Genomic DNA, 15842 nt, shown 5'->3' with positions numbered 1-15842 from the left:
AATAGTTGTTTTTTAGATAAAGTAACTATTTATATATAAACAAAACTACGTACATAAACTACATACATAAACTTTAACGAGCTGAATTAGAATAAAGCCAATGTTAACTGAGCAGGACTGGATTATTTCTGACCCTGAATTTTAAGTGCTTCCATTCAAACACTGACACGTAATTACTGTAAATGAAATGCAAAGGATCAAATCTCTCTTGTGAAAATGTGGAAAATATTCAGCATTTTTGGGATGACATGCCTCTGGAAAGAATTGTGAAGCTTAAAAAAAAGGGATGGAAAATCTTTAATCTTAAAAAAAAAAAAAAAGAAAAACAACTAAAAAACAAAGGGCGGTAAAGTTCCACCCTGTCTAAGATAAAAGTTAAATGGTTAAAAGCTCTATCGATGACTAATAGCGGGAGAAAAAGAAGAGCAAAAAAAGAAGACAAGAAAATATAAACAGATGAAGGAGAATTCAGGGTGGGTCTCCCTCCACCGGAGAGGCCCTTAGGTGCTGTCAGACTACATCTGTCCTGGCCTGCTTACATTCCTTTCACTCTAATCTGCATAAAAGCAGAGCAAATCCCCAAATAGGTTATCATTAGAAAGAGACTACATACAAAACTGTGCTTGGTGCATACATGGTCTCCTTGCTTTTTCTTTTAGTTCACAATGGCAACAATGCATGCATGTAAATGATGACTCACATGATGATAGATTTTTACAAAGTACTAAAGAGTTAAAAATATTTACCCTTGTGCTATCCTATGGGGTCCAGATGACCCGATCCCTACATTGACGTGTTCTCCCTACCATGACAAAAGGTGGATAAAGATGGAAAGATTTCATGGAATCCATGGACACCAGTGAAGATCATAAATCATTGAAGAAAAAAAGGTTCAGCGTACTGTCTAGTGGGGTCTAGATGACCCAACTCCCAATGTTAAAGTGCCTAGGATAGCACAAGGGTTAAGATCATTTATGGGCTTCATTTAGACTTTACCACTTTAACAGTCATTGTAAACTAGCAGATTTTCACAAAGTGTCACTGAAAGAACTAATTCTAAACTGAATAATTTATAATGTACTGATGCTGGAATTGGCTATGAAATACAGTTGTCGGTTTCCAAGTGAGCACTTCCAGTCCTCTGGGCCGCAGTCAGCAGCTGCAGAACACATCAGAAATGATGACCGGATGTCTGAACAACAACAACATCTATGTTTAAAGTCTCCCTCTGACTTGCAGGTTGTTTGAGATTTTGCTTTTGTTTGAGTTGAGGTTTTAAGGACTGATGCACACAATGCATATGATAACTGATTTAAAGTGAAGGTCAAAAAGTCTGAGGATTTGTCCTGCCTTCATATCAATGCAAAAAATGTGTCTATTTTTTTTTTTTTTTACATTTTTAAGGGGCTTTCTCATTTTCAGCCAGCAGGTGGCAGTAGCACCTCAGTTTCTGAGGATGAGTCGCTTTTCTCTGTGCCTAAATTACCCAAACTATTAAGAAGAAACTGATATTATGAGCCAATGCTGACTGATGTTGAACAGTTGAACAGTGGCACTTCATGTGATGCCATACTCACCCTTTTAGTCATAACGGTAGATAATTACTGAACACAAGCTGCCTGCTGTACAACACTGATTTCCTGAATCCAACTAAGTCATTCAATCCATGCTAATAATTAGTAACAAATGGGCTGATAAAATACAAATAAACACCTATGAGTTCTGTGGGAGCCTGCAAGCAAAATGATCAATTATGCAGTTCAGCTCTTTCATTAAAAAAAAGGAAGTCTCCAACAGTTTTTTTTTTTTTTTACAGGTTCCACATTACTTATAATTTGAAGAGCACGCTGGATTAATTGCACTTCCTGTTGTAGTTTGACTCCTGGGACTGGCTCGCTGCAATCTTTCTATTAGAGAGAATTGCTTAGTGAACAAGATTACAACCTGGAGCACAGTCTTCTTTAAATAAACTCTGTAATTTGTAACTCCGCACATTTAGATCTGATTATTTGTCCAGCCGCTGTAATTCAGTGGAAAGGCCTCCAGTGTTCAAAGCTTTTCAGCATTACAAAGAGGTGAAGCAGAGCCAGGCGACGATTTTCTCGGGCCTTTTAGGCTAAACTCAGATTAGCACATTGCTGGTGGTGACCTCACTGTACCAATTCTGCGTTCACTTCTTAATCTGACCACCATGCCAAGATCAGACAGTGACCCCCAACAATGGGATGGATTACTACGCCCATAACACGCCTAATGACTGTACAAGGAAAACCCCCAACAAAGCAAGAGCACTGCGACTCAGTATAAGCAGGTTAAAAACACAAAAAAGCAATTATAGTTACAAACAGGGCATAAGGAATTACCCCAGAATGTGTCTCTCCTAATGTACAATAAGTATGTCATAACTGTTTATGAAACATTTTGGGAGTTTGAGGAAAAAACATTTATTTCTAGGAATTTGAAAGTTTAAAAACAACCATTTTAAGTTTGTTTTACCTAAGGCACACCATGGAGCCCTGTGACCAACAGAAATAAACAATTTCTGGGAATGAATCTCCTATTTAGGTCATTTTGGTGATGTTCCAGCTTTAACAGATAGTAAGTAAGGAGCAGTAAAAAGTATTTTAGCTTTTTTACATTCGTCCTTAATTCAAAGCAGGCCAATATGAGTTTAACAGTAAATGTGAGAAAGTATTAAATGTACTGAAAAAAACAAGGATGTGATTATATTTAGAAAAAACTGCTTTACATTGAATTATCTTATTCTGAAATTCAGTCACCAGTCATTTTTTCATTCAGCAAATGTGACATTCAAGCAGTGTTGAATTAAAACATGTAAAACCTTTACGTACTGTTGACAAACACAATAAACAATCAAAACAGGTAAGGTCTTTGCAGTTTTCTTGGATGTGAAAAAGAAATGCTGCTACTGTTTTTTTTTTAAAGACACCGGCCCTCAGATTACGTCATAATCAACCATATGTCTTGTGTAGCTCCCATCAGATTTGGGAGCTACAGGAAGACTAAATGGCCTTATTGATTGATGTTTCACTGCAGCCATACACGAATCGATATTCATTCCTGGCACGTGGACAGACAAAGTCCGTCCTGTCAACACTGCTTTGTTGTGCGCAGTGTCTACTTACCTTAGCTGCACTGATCTGCTCTTTCCGGAAGCGCTCCAGAGGTAAAATCAGCACATCGTTGGCATTTTCAATCTGCGGGGCGCAAACAAATAGAAACTCACATCCTATGTTATGAATGAAAAGTATTTTAACCACCACATTGGAGTTACTATGAATCCACTGTGAAGTCAGCACCAGGTTCTGGATCAAAGACTCAGGCCGAATCTAAATGGCTTCTCCCTACCCCTCCAATTGTAGGGGCATTTGGAAGGGTAGGGTTGTCCGAAACAGTCCTTTTAAGGGCTAACCCTCGCGGCGGAGGACTCTGCGTCCCAATATTCCGTATTGCGCCGTGCCGTGGAGGAGAAGCACTTGTCAACACGTGGGTGTGCTCTGATGCACAGAAGTTCACATGCAAGTATTGAATTTTTGTTGTAGCATGACCTTTTTAAAAGTTATAAAACCAATGGTATTATGTATTTTCTGAGCGCTAGCAGCTCTGTACTAACATAGCTGACTTGTGGCTATTGAGTAGTGGAAGAATTCAGATTCGACCTTAGAGAGTGTCGAGGTGAATGTAGCTGTAATCAAATCTAAGCATTTTAAAGATCACATCTACTGGATCTGTTTTAGGATTACTCACCATTCGTGTTCTCTCATCCTCCAAATTCTGTAGGACAGCTGCAAACTCCTGAAGCGACTTAGCTAAAGATAATCGGATCCAAGCAGGAAAAAGAAAAGAGGAGAACAACTTTGATGGTTACATTTTTGAAATTGTGACATCAGTGATCAAACTGAAGTGAAACAGAAATATAGAAGGCGTTGGTTGCCATGGTTTCTTAGAAGTCAGCACAGGTCAAACTAGAGGCATTGGTCGCGTCACAGTTTCTTCCTCAGTTGCCTCTTTGTGTCTGGGACTGTTAAGGCTGCACACATTTGTAGTCTCTTAGACATTGTGTGCACACACTCATACACTGAGTCCAGTTAGACACAGAATTTATGTTTAATCTCTAGGAATCCCAACATTACAACTTTGTGGCTTCTCATTGAAAGTTAGGATAAACTATGAGGACTAGCATACAAAAAAATCCCCCCAAAAAATAAACCAATCCACAGAAACTAAAGAAATGAATCGTTTTCCTCTGCACACAGATTTCCTGCAAAAACCTTTTGGTCAGAACCGTGCAGAGAGGAATTTTAGCATTAGCGTGCCTCAGAACACCCCAAAACCTACAGCCAAGTTCTGCAGATGAGAGGCTGGCTGCTCGGGAAAGATAAGCGTGGATATTCAAACCAGAGTGGTGGGTGGCTCCGATCACTGAAGGGTTGTGACCTGCAGACCCAGAGCCGGGCAGCATGAGAGGGTGTGGTGGGCAGCAGGATGTTTAAACAGCAAGTCGTCTACAACTTCTGGAAACAACACTTGTGCTCAGAACCAGAACAATGTTGAACGCGGGTGAGGGAGGGTGGATGATCGCTCATAAGGCAACACCATCATTGCTATTTTGCAGGCTGGTTTAGAGAGACCTTTCCTAAATATATATATATATATATATATATATATATATATATATATATATATATATATATATATATATATATATATATATATATATATATATATGCACATTGGGACTCTCTTTGTGATATATTTTTATAACTGTTATTTGTAACAAAAATCTGATTAACTGATGCGTCCATGGAGGTTTGATCTGAACACATCGAAGCCCTGCATGGGGCTAAGTCTGTACAAAACTGTAGTCTGTTGTTTAGTCTGTCAGAAGGCTTAGCCCAGCATAAGCCTTTGTCTTCTGTAGGTCAGAGGTCCCCAGCCATCAGGCAGTGGACTGACAACAGGCTGTGGAGCATGAGTTTCCAAAACTTGAGTGGACGAATACAGAAAAAAAAAAAAAAAAAGGGGGGGGGGGGGGGGTTAACACAAAAGATAGACAAGAGCTAAGGCTAATTATTCTGTGGGAACTGCTATTATGAAACTGAGCCTGACATGAGAACATGCGAGATATGAGGAGCAAAATGTCTACGACTTCACCTTCATTTTGATTTTGTGGTGAATGCAAAAGAAACCTTCTGAAGCACCTTTTTATACATGTTAGATTAAAAATAAACACAGATAAACTAAAAAACACGAATTACACAGCATCCACGGTCAAAGGGCTTTGGAATAAATCCACACCACGGGGAAGTTGTGTCGTACCAAAATTAAATATTTAGAGAACAAAAGTAAATTATATCGCACACTTCCATCTGGAGGAGGAGGAGGAGAGAAAGTGCTCAGGTGCTCCTTGTTTGACTCAAAAAGCATTCTGTTAAAGCTGATCTATTGACAAACTAGTTTTTTTTAAGGTTGTATAGTTTAGGGTAAATTATTTCCTTGAAAACGTGTTTATTTTTGGTGCTGGGAAAGATTTTTGATCATCAAAATATGTTCTTAAGAAAGGTTGAACAAGTATAACGAGAATATCTTCATTTACAAATGCATTTTTAGAGAATGAAAACCAATACTGGTCTAGTGTCTTGTGGTGAAGAAAAAACATTTTTTAAATGCATAGATTCAGGATATATTGATGATCATTTCATAATTGCTTTATTGCCTCTTGAATCTTAATTGAAGATCTGCCTAAAGATTTCCATCCTGACTAAAAACTGTTACATTTCTCATGACTGCAGATGACACAGCAATGTCTTCATAGACATGACTCTATTTTTGTTACAATGTTCCCAGGACAGTGTGTGAACCTACTCACCTATGCATATCTCATCATCCGTCTCAGCATCTCCAATGCACTGGAATTTGAAGTCATTGAGGGAATCTGCAAACTTCCTCTTTGCTGTTGACAGACCTGAAAAATAAGACGATGCAAAAACACAAAAAAGGATTAACAATGTGTCATCTTACCTACCCTACAGCGAGGGGATTTTTTGAAATTGTATATCTTGACAAAAAGATAATGTTGTGATTACTGTTCCTTCCACTACAAGAATTAAAAATCACATTAAAGCCTTGTTGTCTTTTTTAAACTTTAGTTATCTGAAGTGAAAAGAATGTATTGCACTCAATTGGATGACTTTGTTTCCTTCGCAGTAATATATTAGTGAGAGGAAAAAAGCTGCAAGTGGGTCCCCTGTGGCATTATTGATGGAGGCTGACAGCCTTTCTGTATCCGACATGTGTTTTTTATGTTGAAAAAGTTCCATTAAACTTTCAGTCACATTAGCGTTGAAACGTCTTTGACAGTTGGATGCTTTTCAAATAACACATAAAGCACTAAAAGCTCCCAGGAAACAGACACTCACAGCTAGTTTGGCCTCTTTTTACATTGAAACTCTTGGATGAGGTTGACTTTGCTACATTTCCTGGCTGGCAGAGGTCAGGAGTATATATATATATATATATATATATATATATATATATATATATATATATATATATATATATATATATATATATATATATATATATATATGAGCTTAGGGTAAAAGAAAAAAAGGGAGAGGGGAAGAAATATAAAAAGAAAAGAGAAGGAGGCACATTACTCATGTTTCTTGGAAACCAAAATGGAGCATTTCACTGCAACCAGGAACTTGCAGGGTATCAAACTGATTCAAAGGCTTTAGGTGAATCTAAAACAAAGATTTGGTCAAATTGGCGGCTTGGGAACACTTTCTTCTTTCCTCTATTGTCAGAAAACAAGAAACCCCACAGTTTCCCAAAGTGTGGAGGAGATAATAATAAATATCACATGTAAAAATCACAGTTTCTCTGTGCAGCTGCTGCTCCCCAGCCAGAGAAAGGAAATCCAAGCTTTTCAGCTCCAACTTGCACTGCCAGAAGCACACACATGCTGTGAGACGGCTCACCACTGCACAACAATTCCTGTCTTTTAAATAAAACACAGTGGGATGTCAATGACCAGTGAGTCATAGTTGGACTGCATCATCAGTATGACACAACCCATCAAGGCTGTGTGTCTGCTTAGAATTTAATCATCAATATTAAACCCAGCACATATACTGATTTTTATTTCTGGGTCCATTTTTGCAAACAATGAACACCCATAAATGTTGTTTGGAACCAAGATGGACTGGGAGCAAAATGGAGAAATCTCATCATTGGCTGTCAAAGACATTTCATTTAAAACTGTATAAAACTTTAAAGGCAGAAAATAAATCAGCCAATTCAACAACATTATGTTGTTGGTGGTAGAATTAAATTATATATTAGAACATTTATCTATAAATAAAATGTTTGTAATCCAGCCTCAAGCTAAGAAAGCCATATTTTAACCCAGTATGATAATTTCTGTATATTTACAGCTTTAAAGAGAAATGTTCTTTTGGCCTTTCCTTTTTGAAACTTTCTGGTGGTTTTTTTTTCCTTCCTGCTGCTGAAACTTGCTGTCAGCACTCTGATAGTGAAACGCTCGCCGTTTCTTTCATCCTCTCCGGTCTTGGTGCCTCACGTCAAAACTAACCATATAAGAGAAATAAAACACAAATTTGAAACAAATACAGCCACAGACAACCTAACTAGCAATAATACAGCGACATAACACCAGATTTGGATACTAGATCCAAACTAGAGTACATGTTAATCTAACAAAGAGCAGAATTAGGAACTCTTTTTTTCAAGTCCCACTATAATCATCAATTGATCTACTGTAAAACAAAAAATTCCTACTGCTCTTTTAATTATGCCATTTTTAGAAAACATGGTTTCCTAGGACATCAAAATTCGCCTCTCAGTTGTGGGCGGGACTGTTGGCGTGTATTAGGCTTATGCAGATTTCCCAACATCCCTTTGTTTTCACACTCTTTCACTAGCTTACAGCTCCTCACAACCCCAACCCAACATTACCAGTGTAACATAAATGGCAAGCAATATTGGAGCTATCCTGCCGTACAGTTTTGAGCCAGATCAGATTCCAGCTCAGATGAGGAGAACGAAGACGTACTGTATATGGATCTATCTGTCTGAAAGCGGATGCATCGGAATGGAGTGGAGCCGGGAGCCTGTGTGGCCTGCCAATTGTAGTTTGTGCTTAACAACTACAAGCTTTTTCAAATGGCATTTTTTGTTCTGCTCGTGATTCACCACAATTTGAAGAAAAGAAATACTGAGAAACACCATTTTAATCTTTCAGTCATCATCCTTTTCATTCATTTTCTTAACCGTTTTTCCCTTTCAGGGTCACGGGGCTGCTGGAGCCTATCCCGGCCACTTGTGGGCGAAGGCAGGGGACAACCTGGACAGGTCGCCAGTCTGTAGCAGGGTAGAATGTCCACAAACACACACCCATTCACTCTCACACTCACACCTAGGGACAATTTAGAGTGACCAATTGACCTATGAAGCATGTTTTTGGATGGTGGGAGGAAGCCGGAGATCCCGGAGAGAACCCACGCATGCACGGGGAGAACATGCAAACTCCACACAGAAAGGTCCCCATTGATGTAGTTTTTCACATCCCCCATCCGGAGGCCTTCTTGCTGTGAGGCAAGAGCGCTAACCACTGCGCCACCGTGCAGCCCCCATTTCAATCTTGATTTTCTTTATATACATCCTCCATCATGGAACAAATGCGATTAGAACATGTTAAAAACACCAAAAATACAATTTTCATTGGAGTGTGTCTTTAAAGAAAGTAAGCACTTGAGCTTTATATTCTTCTGTGTCCTGAATGACTGTCAGTCATTTTTAAAGTTCGGAAACAAAAACAGAGTCAAGGAAAACATTTTAAGTCAGCCAACAACAAATATAAATAAAGTAATTTGCAAAAGCGCAGTCAAATGTTTTTTAGATCAATATTTCCGCCTTTATGAAGAAATGTGAGAATATTCATGGAACTACCCACACATACACCGTTTCCCTGTGACCGTTAGGACTAAAAGAGGTCTGCATTGATAAAGAGAAAACAGGAAGTTGAAGTAGCACAGGAAAGAAACAGGCACTGCTTCTTCCCTTGTATTAGAATAAATCATGACTCAATTTTTGGCAAGGACAAAATGACAAAAGTGTGCAACACTTTTCACAACTAATGAAAAATCCGCTCCTTTGGTTTGCTGATTTAAAAAAATGTAGGATGAGGTAACTACTTGTGGCTCGAGATTTGTATAACACTCTTTAAACAAATTGAATTGATAGATGCTGGCAGTTCCAAGAGATGTGTGCAAATACACAAAGAGACTCTGAGCTGTATTGAAACCATGTTTTCAAATTAAAACCACAGTCTTGGCTGATAGGACTCTATAAGATCTTGCCAACAGAAATGAATTTAAATAAAAACACACAAAGAAAGTGGGACTGCATCCAGCGACAAGAACTGTATGCAGAAAAACTGCCACATAAGGGATAGCCTGCTTACATATGCAACAACTAAAAAAGGGCTTACTGTTCAGGGAGTCGTTCAAAAGGTCAGGTCTAAAAGCTAATAATCCTGCGACCATCGTGAAGCAACAAAAAGGGCACCAAAGGCAGGATTTTAGCCCTAATCCATTTAGTTTGAGCTGTTAATCACTCCACTTTGCAATTAGAAAGAAAAGTCAACTTTACACGCAGTGGAAGTTTACTTTTACATATTTTTACACACTAGGGGATGTGACAAATAACATTCTCTATCACTACTTTAAAAAAGAACATGAGGAAAAAGAGAGATAAGGGTGTGTTTCAAACCTAACATTAGACATTTACAGTTCGGCTATGTCTTAACTGAGTTAAGCTGCATTTCACCTCCTGTACAGATTCTCTTCAGTTCTACTGCTGCATAGCTTTGTTATCAATGTGATCAAATAAAACCAAGCTGGCTGAAAAAATGTGCACAGTTTTGCTACAGCTTTGCAGCAGAAAGAAAATACTCATTATTGAGAGCTCTGAGATGAATTATGCATAACATGCTTTTACTGCTGTTTCATGAGCATGTCCACTCAACCCTATAAATAGGTGACCCTGTTGGCCCTTTCTTCGCTGTCCTCTTCTCTCACACTTAGAAGACAGAATTCCTTCCATGCTTTGCTTCTTCACTTGAGCGTCTCCGATGAATGGAGACGCTCCAGTCAAATGCATCGTTCAGGGTTTCGAGAGGATTCAAGGTGAAATGCAACATCTACACCAGATTAGAAACAAATGCAGGAACCACAAACCTTTTAAGAGTTACTTTGCAATAATTTGCTTTTTCAAATGTGACATAAAGGTAAATATGAGTGCATTTATGTCAGGAGAGCAGATTCAATCAGAATAGATATGCTGAGAACTTTTACTATTTTGAAACTCTCCATATACACCAAGATAAAAGTAACAAACTAGAAGAAAATGTATGACTTGGCAGGAGTTGTAGATAACAGTACCAACTACCAACTGGTGGGAATCCAGTCAACCCTGACGGTCTCGTCACGTGCTCGCTTCACTGTTCAACAATGACATTGCAATGACGGTCACCATCGCAGCAATGTGGAATCTGGCAACAAAAACCGCAGCGAAACAAACGTGCAACACTTCGAGCCACACAAAAGGAATGTGTAACTAGCTACAGCCACGCAGACACAGAACAAGGACCACTTCTTGTGTTCACTCAAACACATATACGGTCAAAAGAATGGGCCCTCAGTGATATCAACAGGATATCCAGCAGTAGCTTGAACTCTGCAGTGGCTTTGTTTCATATGAAACTAAATAGAAGTCCTATTCATCAACTGGGACTTGCACACACACACACACACACACACACACACACACACACACACACACACACACACACACACACACACACACACACAAACATAATTCATCAGTGGAGACAAAGACATTATTTTGTGTCTGCATTGTATTTTTAGATTTTAAAATAAAAGAAAATGTTTTTTTAAATGGACAGTTAAAAAATGAAGTTCAATCTCAAACATAATGTTTTTTCTTTCTTATTATCCCTTTGGAACCTAAACCTAATTTTTGTCGTTCCATGTCACCTCAGATTTTTACTTTAACACCCAAAAAGTATTCAGTTTGTGTCCAAATAACTCTATTATGGTGTCAAAATAGAGCCTAAAGTATTGCGCATCAAAACAGTAAAACCGCGCATCAAAACCCCAAATCTGCGAATCAAAATGCATAAATTGAGAACCAAAACCCACAATTTGCAACCAAAAGCCTTTCCCCAAAGCACAATCCTATTTCTCAGCTGCCGATTTGTTTTCTCGCCATTCTGAAATCCTGTTTTTGAGTTGCAGTTTTATTTTGAAACTGTCTTTTTGAGTTGCGCTTTTATTTTTTGAGTTGCGCTTTTATTTTTTGCGGTTTTGATTCTAAAACCTGTCGACACGTAAAAACAGCGACATGTCAGTCAAGGGGAGGGGAGGCGGGACATCCCTGATATCCAGAAGCTCATTGGCTACCGAATAAGACCGAGTCTTACGTCAACAGACCAGTTTAGAATGTGCCGGTAAGTTTCTCATGTTTTTCATTTCTTTTACTATATTAAAAGATCAAAATTGTACTTTATTTAACCAGAGGACGCCAGCACATTCAGATGAGGAGCTCCACCAGTAGCTGCTAGTGAAAAAAGATGTTAGAAAGTTAGATGTTGCATGAAAAACTACCACCATTGTTCTCCTGTGTTAGCATGCTAGCTAGCTCAATGCTAGCGGGGTATCCAGCTCTTCTCATGAGTGTCAGGATCGGTCATGTAAACCTGGGAATAATTGTCCGTGAATTGTCACTAGGGTTAATCAAATATGTTATAACCTATAAGGTTTCTCAATATTTTTCAGGGATACAGACAGAGGGAATTATTGAACAGAGAAACAATATTGCTGTGCCATATTATTCAAAATGTATGCGTCTGCACTATGCAGACTGGCAGAAGTCCGGTATTCGAGTGAACCAGAGCAGAGTAAATTGTAGCAGACCAGCAAAAACGTGTTTTATTCCACTTAAAATTATTCCAGTATTAGACATCAATAGAATTATTAGTATATTTAATTGGGTGGTGGTTTTAAAATTGACTATTGCTGTATGTCTGTTGTTTTCTATAAGGGCCGTTGTTATGCATACCATAACAAAAAAGGCAGGAATACTGAGACAGCTACGACGTGGATGTCTACATCTTCTTTAAGGTAATGAAAAAAAATGTAATCTTAATTTTTCTCTTCTTTTTTTGGTTAATTAACTTTGCTGTTTTTGTTTCTTTCCAGATGCAGGCCCCAAAGACGTCCCAGTGTGATGCAAAGGCTGTCCAGCAGGCTCACAGACATCTCCTGTCAACTGAAAGAGAAGCCTTTAAAATAGTTGTCCATTTCGACCACACTGTCTGCTTCCCATTTCTTAGTGCCTGTACGAAAACAGTGACTTTTCCACCTCAAGTCTTTTAAGGAGTTTTAAAAACAGTTATTTTAATTTCTCTGAATTGTTGTTCAGAATTTCACAGAATCTAATGCACTTGACTCTGTGTTTCAGAGATCTTTGCAAAACCATCAGTCTTTTGTACAAAACACATTCAATGGTCAAACATTAAAAAATGAAGCTTTACAAAATACCAGTGGTGATTATTAGCCATTTATTTTCTTAAGGGGGGCAGTATTTTGTAAGGCAGATGAGATCTGTTCACATTGTTAGTTTTTGTTACATCCTGCTGTGATGACATGCATAGATCAGTACATAAATGTTAATGTCTTGGCCATGGTTTTCTGATGTCCCACAAGGGTTGAACAGGTCTGAGAGGAGAGAGGACAAGCCACAGAGGGAACAACAACTCCAACAGTTTCCTGCTCTGCCTGGTTTAAGTTAGTCTGTCGTCCAATGTCCACAGCATCCTGCACACAAAGAAAAATGTATTTAAGACAGTTAAAATGAGTGTGTGTGTGTATATATTTATATATATATACACACACACACACACACCTTAATTGCTACTCAGTAGCTGCATATTGTGAAAGGTAACTTCCTGTGTTAACCTGCAATCTTTAAGGTTGAGAAAATTATTTTGGAATACAGTTCAGAATCAGAAAAACTTTATTGATCCCACCTGTGGGAAATTTGCTCTGGTACTTCAAATAAAAATTGTGTTTCTTTTATTTATTTATTTTAAATAGGGATTAACTTGATCCCAAACTAGGAAAGGTGTCACTTTCTTGCAGCAATATGTTGCTTTGTTGTTCAATCCATCTGTGTAATCCCTAAGGAAATATTGAAAAACCTTATATATACATGATGAATGTACTTCTTAAAAAACTATTTGATTAACCATAGTGACAATCCACGGGCAATTATTCCCAGGTTTACATGACCGATCCTGACACTGTGGTAAAAAATGTACTTTGTTTAATCCACAAAAGTCATGAGAAGAGCTGGATACCCCGCTAGCATTGAGCTAGCTAGCATGCTAACACAGGAGAACAATGGTGGTAGTTTTTCATGCAACATCTAACTTTCTAACATCTTTTTTCACTAGCAGCTACTGGTGGAGCTCCTCATCTGAATGTGCTGGCGTCCTCTGGTTAAATAAAGTACAATTTTGATCTTTTAATATAGTAAAAGAAATGAAAAACATGAGAAACTTACCGGCACATTCTAAACTGGTCTGTTGACGTAAGACTCGGTCTTATTCGGTAGCCAATGAGCTTCTGGATATCAGGGATGTCCCGCCTCCCCTCCCATTGACTGACATGTCGCTGTTTTTACGTGTCGACAGGTTTTAGAATCAAAACGGCAAAAAATAAAAGCGCAACTCAAAAAATAAAAGCGCAACTCAAAAAGACAGTTTCAAAATAAAACTGCAACTCAAAAACAGGATTTCAGAATGGCGAGAAAACAAATCGGCAGCTGAGAAATAGGATTGTGCTTTGGGGAAAGGCTTTTGGTTGCAAATTGTGGGTTTTGGTTCTCAATTTATGCATTTTGATTCGCAGATTTGGGGTTTTGATGCGCGGTTTTACTGTTTTGATGCGCAATACTTTAGGCTCTATTTTGACACCATACTCTATGGTTTCCTTATATTTCTTTTCAAATAATAAAGATGTCATCCAGCGGGCTTTCACATATAAAATTAAGTGAAGAGATCTCCCATCGACTCATTTAAAAGTATAAAATGTTCCTTTTTTTTAAAGACCAAAGGGGCCTCGAGATGTTGTTTTTTGAACTTATGTGCCAAATCTCTCCACAACTGACAGCCAACCAAGTCTCTCTTGGCCCATTTTGCCTGCTGTCTTGTAAGGCAGGCAGGAGGGATTTGGATTACTTACGATTTTTATGTGGCGACATAAATGTGGTAAGAGTAAAGTGAACAAGCCTGACTTCCTTTTAGTGCTAGACACTCAACTTCCAATGGAAAAAAAACATATTTGTATAGTAAAAAGGCATAGATTAGGACGCAGATCTCAATAAAGAAATATACATTGATAAGAATAAATACAGACAAAAAATAATAGGTATAACAATCACTATGAAGGGAGGGAGCATGCACAGGGAAGAGAATCAAGGGTAGGTAAACAGAATAAAAAGTAACCGATACCACAAGGTCAGGTTTGGCATCAGCTGAGTGTCTCTTCAAAGTCAGCAATAATGCAGGAAGTTCACAAGCATTCAAGAAGAAAAAAAAAGCCTACGTAAATACAAGTGATTAAAATGTGATTGTAAACTTAAGACCATGAACAGGCTTTCCTGCAGCACGCAAGGTCAGTTTGACATTTCCAAGAGAGGGAAGAGTACTGTCATGGCACACGGCAAGGAAAGTGCATCATAGACAGATAGGTCAAGGAAGTGGCGATAGCTTTATTCCTGCATCGCTTTGGAGACTATGGACTAAAGGGAAGCAAAGTTCAAAGGTCATGCCTGCCTCCTCTGCTCCGTCAGCTTTCCATAAAGCTGACGGCATGGATGCACTTTTACTGCACAACCTCCACATACTTAACAGTCTACTTCAGCCCAAAGCGACGCATATAACGATAATTAATCTGGCCATGAAAGTAGATCCGGTTACATAGGCACATTTTCCTGTAATAGCATCCCCCAACACTTTAGGAGAACAATAGAGAAAAAAAAATGCTTCGAGCTGGCCTGTAATATTAAATCTTTACCATGGCCATACAGTCCCTCAGGGCAGTGTAAAAAAAAAAAGGTTAATGTTTCCAGGTTAAAGGTGCTTTGTTAATGGCAGCAGAATCAAGTTTTAGCCTTCTCAGTTAGAGGCAAGCGGAACAGTTTTCTCTTACAGCTTTTTTTAGTCTGCACATGCTCAATTAAAAAGAAAGTGTATGAAGTAGTTAAACGCTATATACTTTTCATATGGACAAAAAACAAAACAATAAGCTCACTTGGAAAAAAAATGGGAGAAAAAATAGGCGTTGGCAAAGAAATAAAAACTCAGGATAGGAAAAATGTAATCTTGTGTTTATATTGTACTTCCTCACTTTTTGAATGGAAAACAGTCACCAGGAAAAACTGCATTCAAAATGCTTTAAAAAGCCTCCAGACTGTGACTAATTGTTTTCGTAAACATGGATGCATAAGACACATTTTGTATATGACTGCAAGCACACACATATGCACATTAATAATAGGACTTTCTAGATGAATTACTGGTACACTGCAAATATTTAAAATTACCATTACAAACAAACGTGCGTATTAGGGAGGTCGACTGTATGACGACTCAAGTTTCAGCTTAAAATACAACAATAAGATTCTTATTGATGCAATTCAATAACTAACAT

At 38.3% G+C, this 15842-nt stretch overlaps 1 protein-coding gene and 2 long non-coding RNA genes across 6 annotated transcripts in view; 1 reads left to right on the top strand and 2 right to left on the bottom strand.

Moving 5' to 3' along the window:
• Nucleotides 1-15842, bottom strand: part of LOC101170206 (rho GTPase-activating protein 26) — a 71783-nt gene that overhangs the window by 30523 nt on the left and 25418 nt on the right. For all 4 annotated transcript variants that reach the window (XM_078931013.1, XM_078931014.1, XM_078931015.1 and 1 more), the window contains exons 2-4: nucleotides 5891-5986; nucleotides 3769-3830; nucleotides 3147-3218 (exon numbers count right to left, since the gene is read on the bottom strand). In XM_078931013.1, coding sequence (XP_078787139.1) covers nucleotides 3147-3218; nucleotides 3769-3830; nucleotides 5891-5986 — 230 coding nt within the window. The remainder of the gene's footprint in view (nucleotides 1-3146; nucleotides 3219-3768; nucleotides 3831-5890; nucleotides 5987-15842) is intronic.
• LOC111948616 (uncharacterized) lies at nucleotides 11439-12667 on the top strand. Its single transcript, XR_002874562.2, has 3 exons — nucleotides 11439-11575; nucleotides 12169-12248; nucleotides 12327-12667. It is a non-coding gene; the product is annotated as an uncharacterized LOC111948616 (long non-coding RNA).
• On the bottom strand, nucleotides 12672-13829 carry LOC111948617 (uncharacterized). Its single transcript, XR_002874564.2, has 2 exons — nucleotides 13693-13829; nucleotides 12672-12944 (listed from the first exon to the last, which is right to left on the bottom strand). It is a non-coding gene; the product is annotated as an uncharacterized LOC111948617 (long non-coding RNA).

This window comes from Oryzias latipes, chromosome 14, assembly GCF_053564925.1.
Source record: "Oryzias latipes strain Hd-rR chromosome 14, Olatipes_Hd-rR_3.1".
Taxonomy (NCBI): domain Eukaryota; kingdom Metazoa; phylum Chordata; class Actinopteri; order Beloniformes; family Adrianichthyidae; genus Oryzias; species Oryzias latipes.
This window is presented reverse-complemented; position numbering and strand designations above follow the sequence as displayed.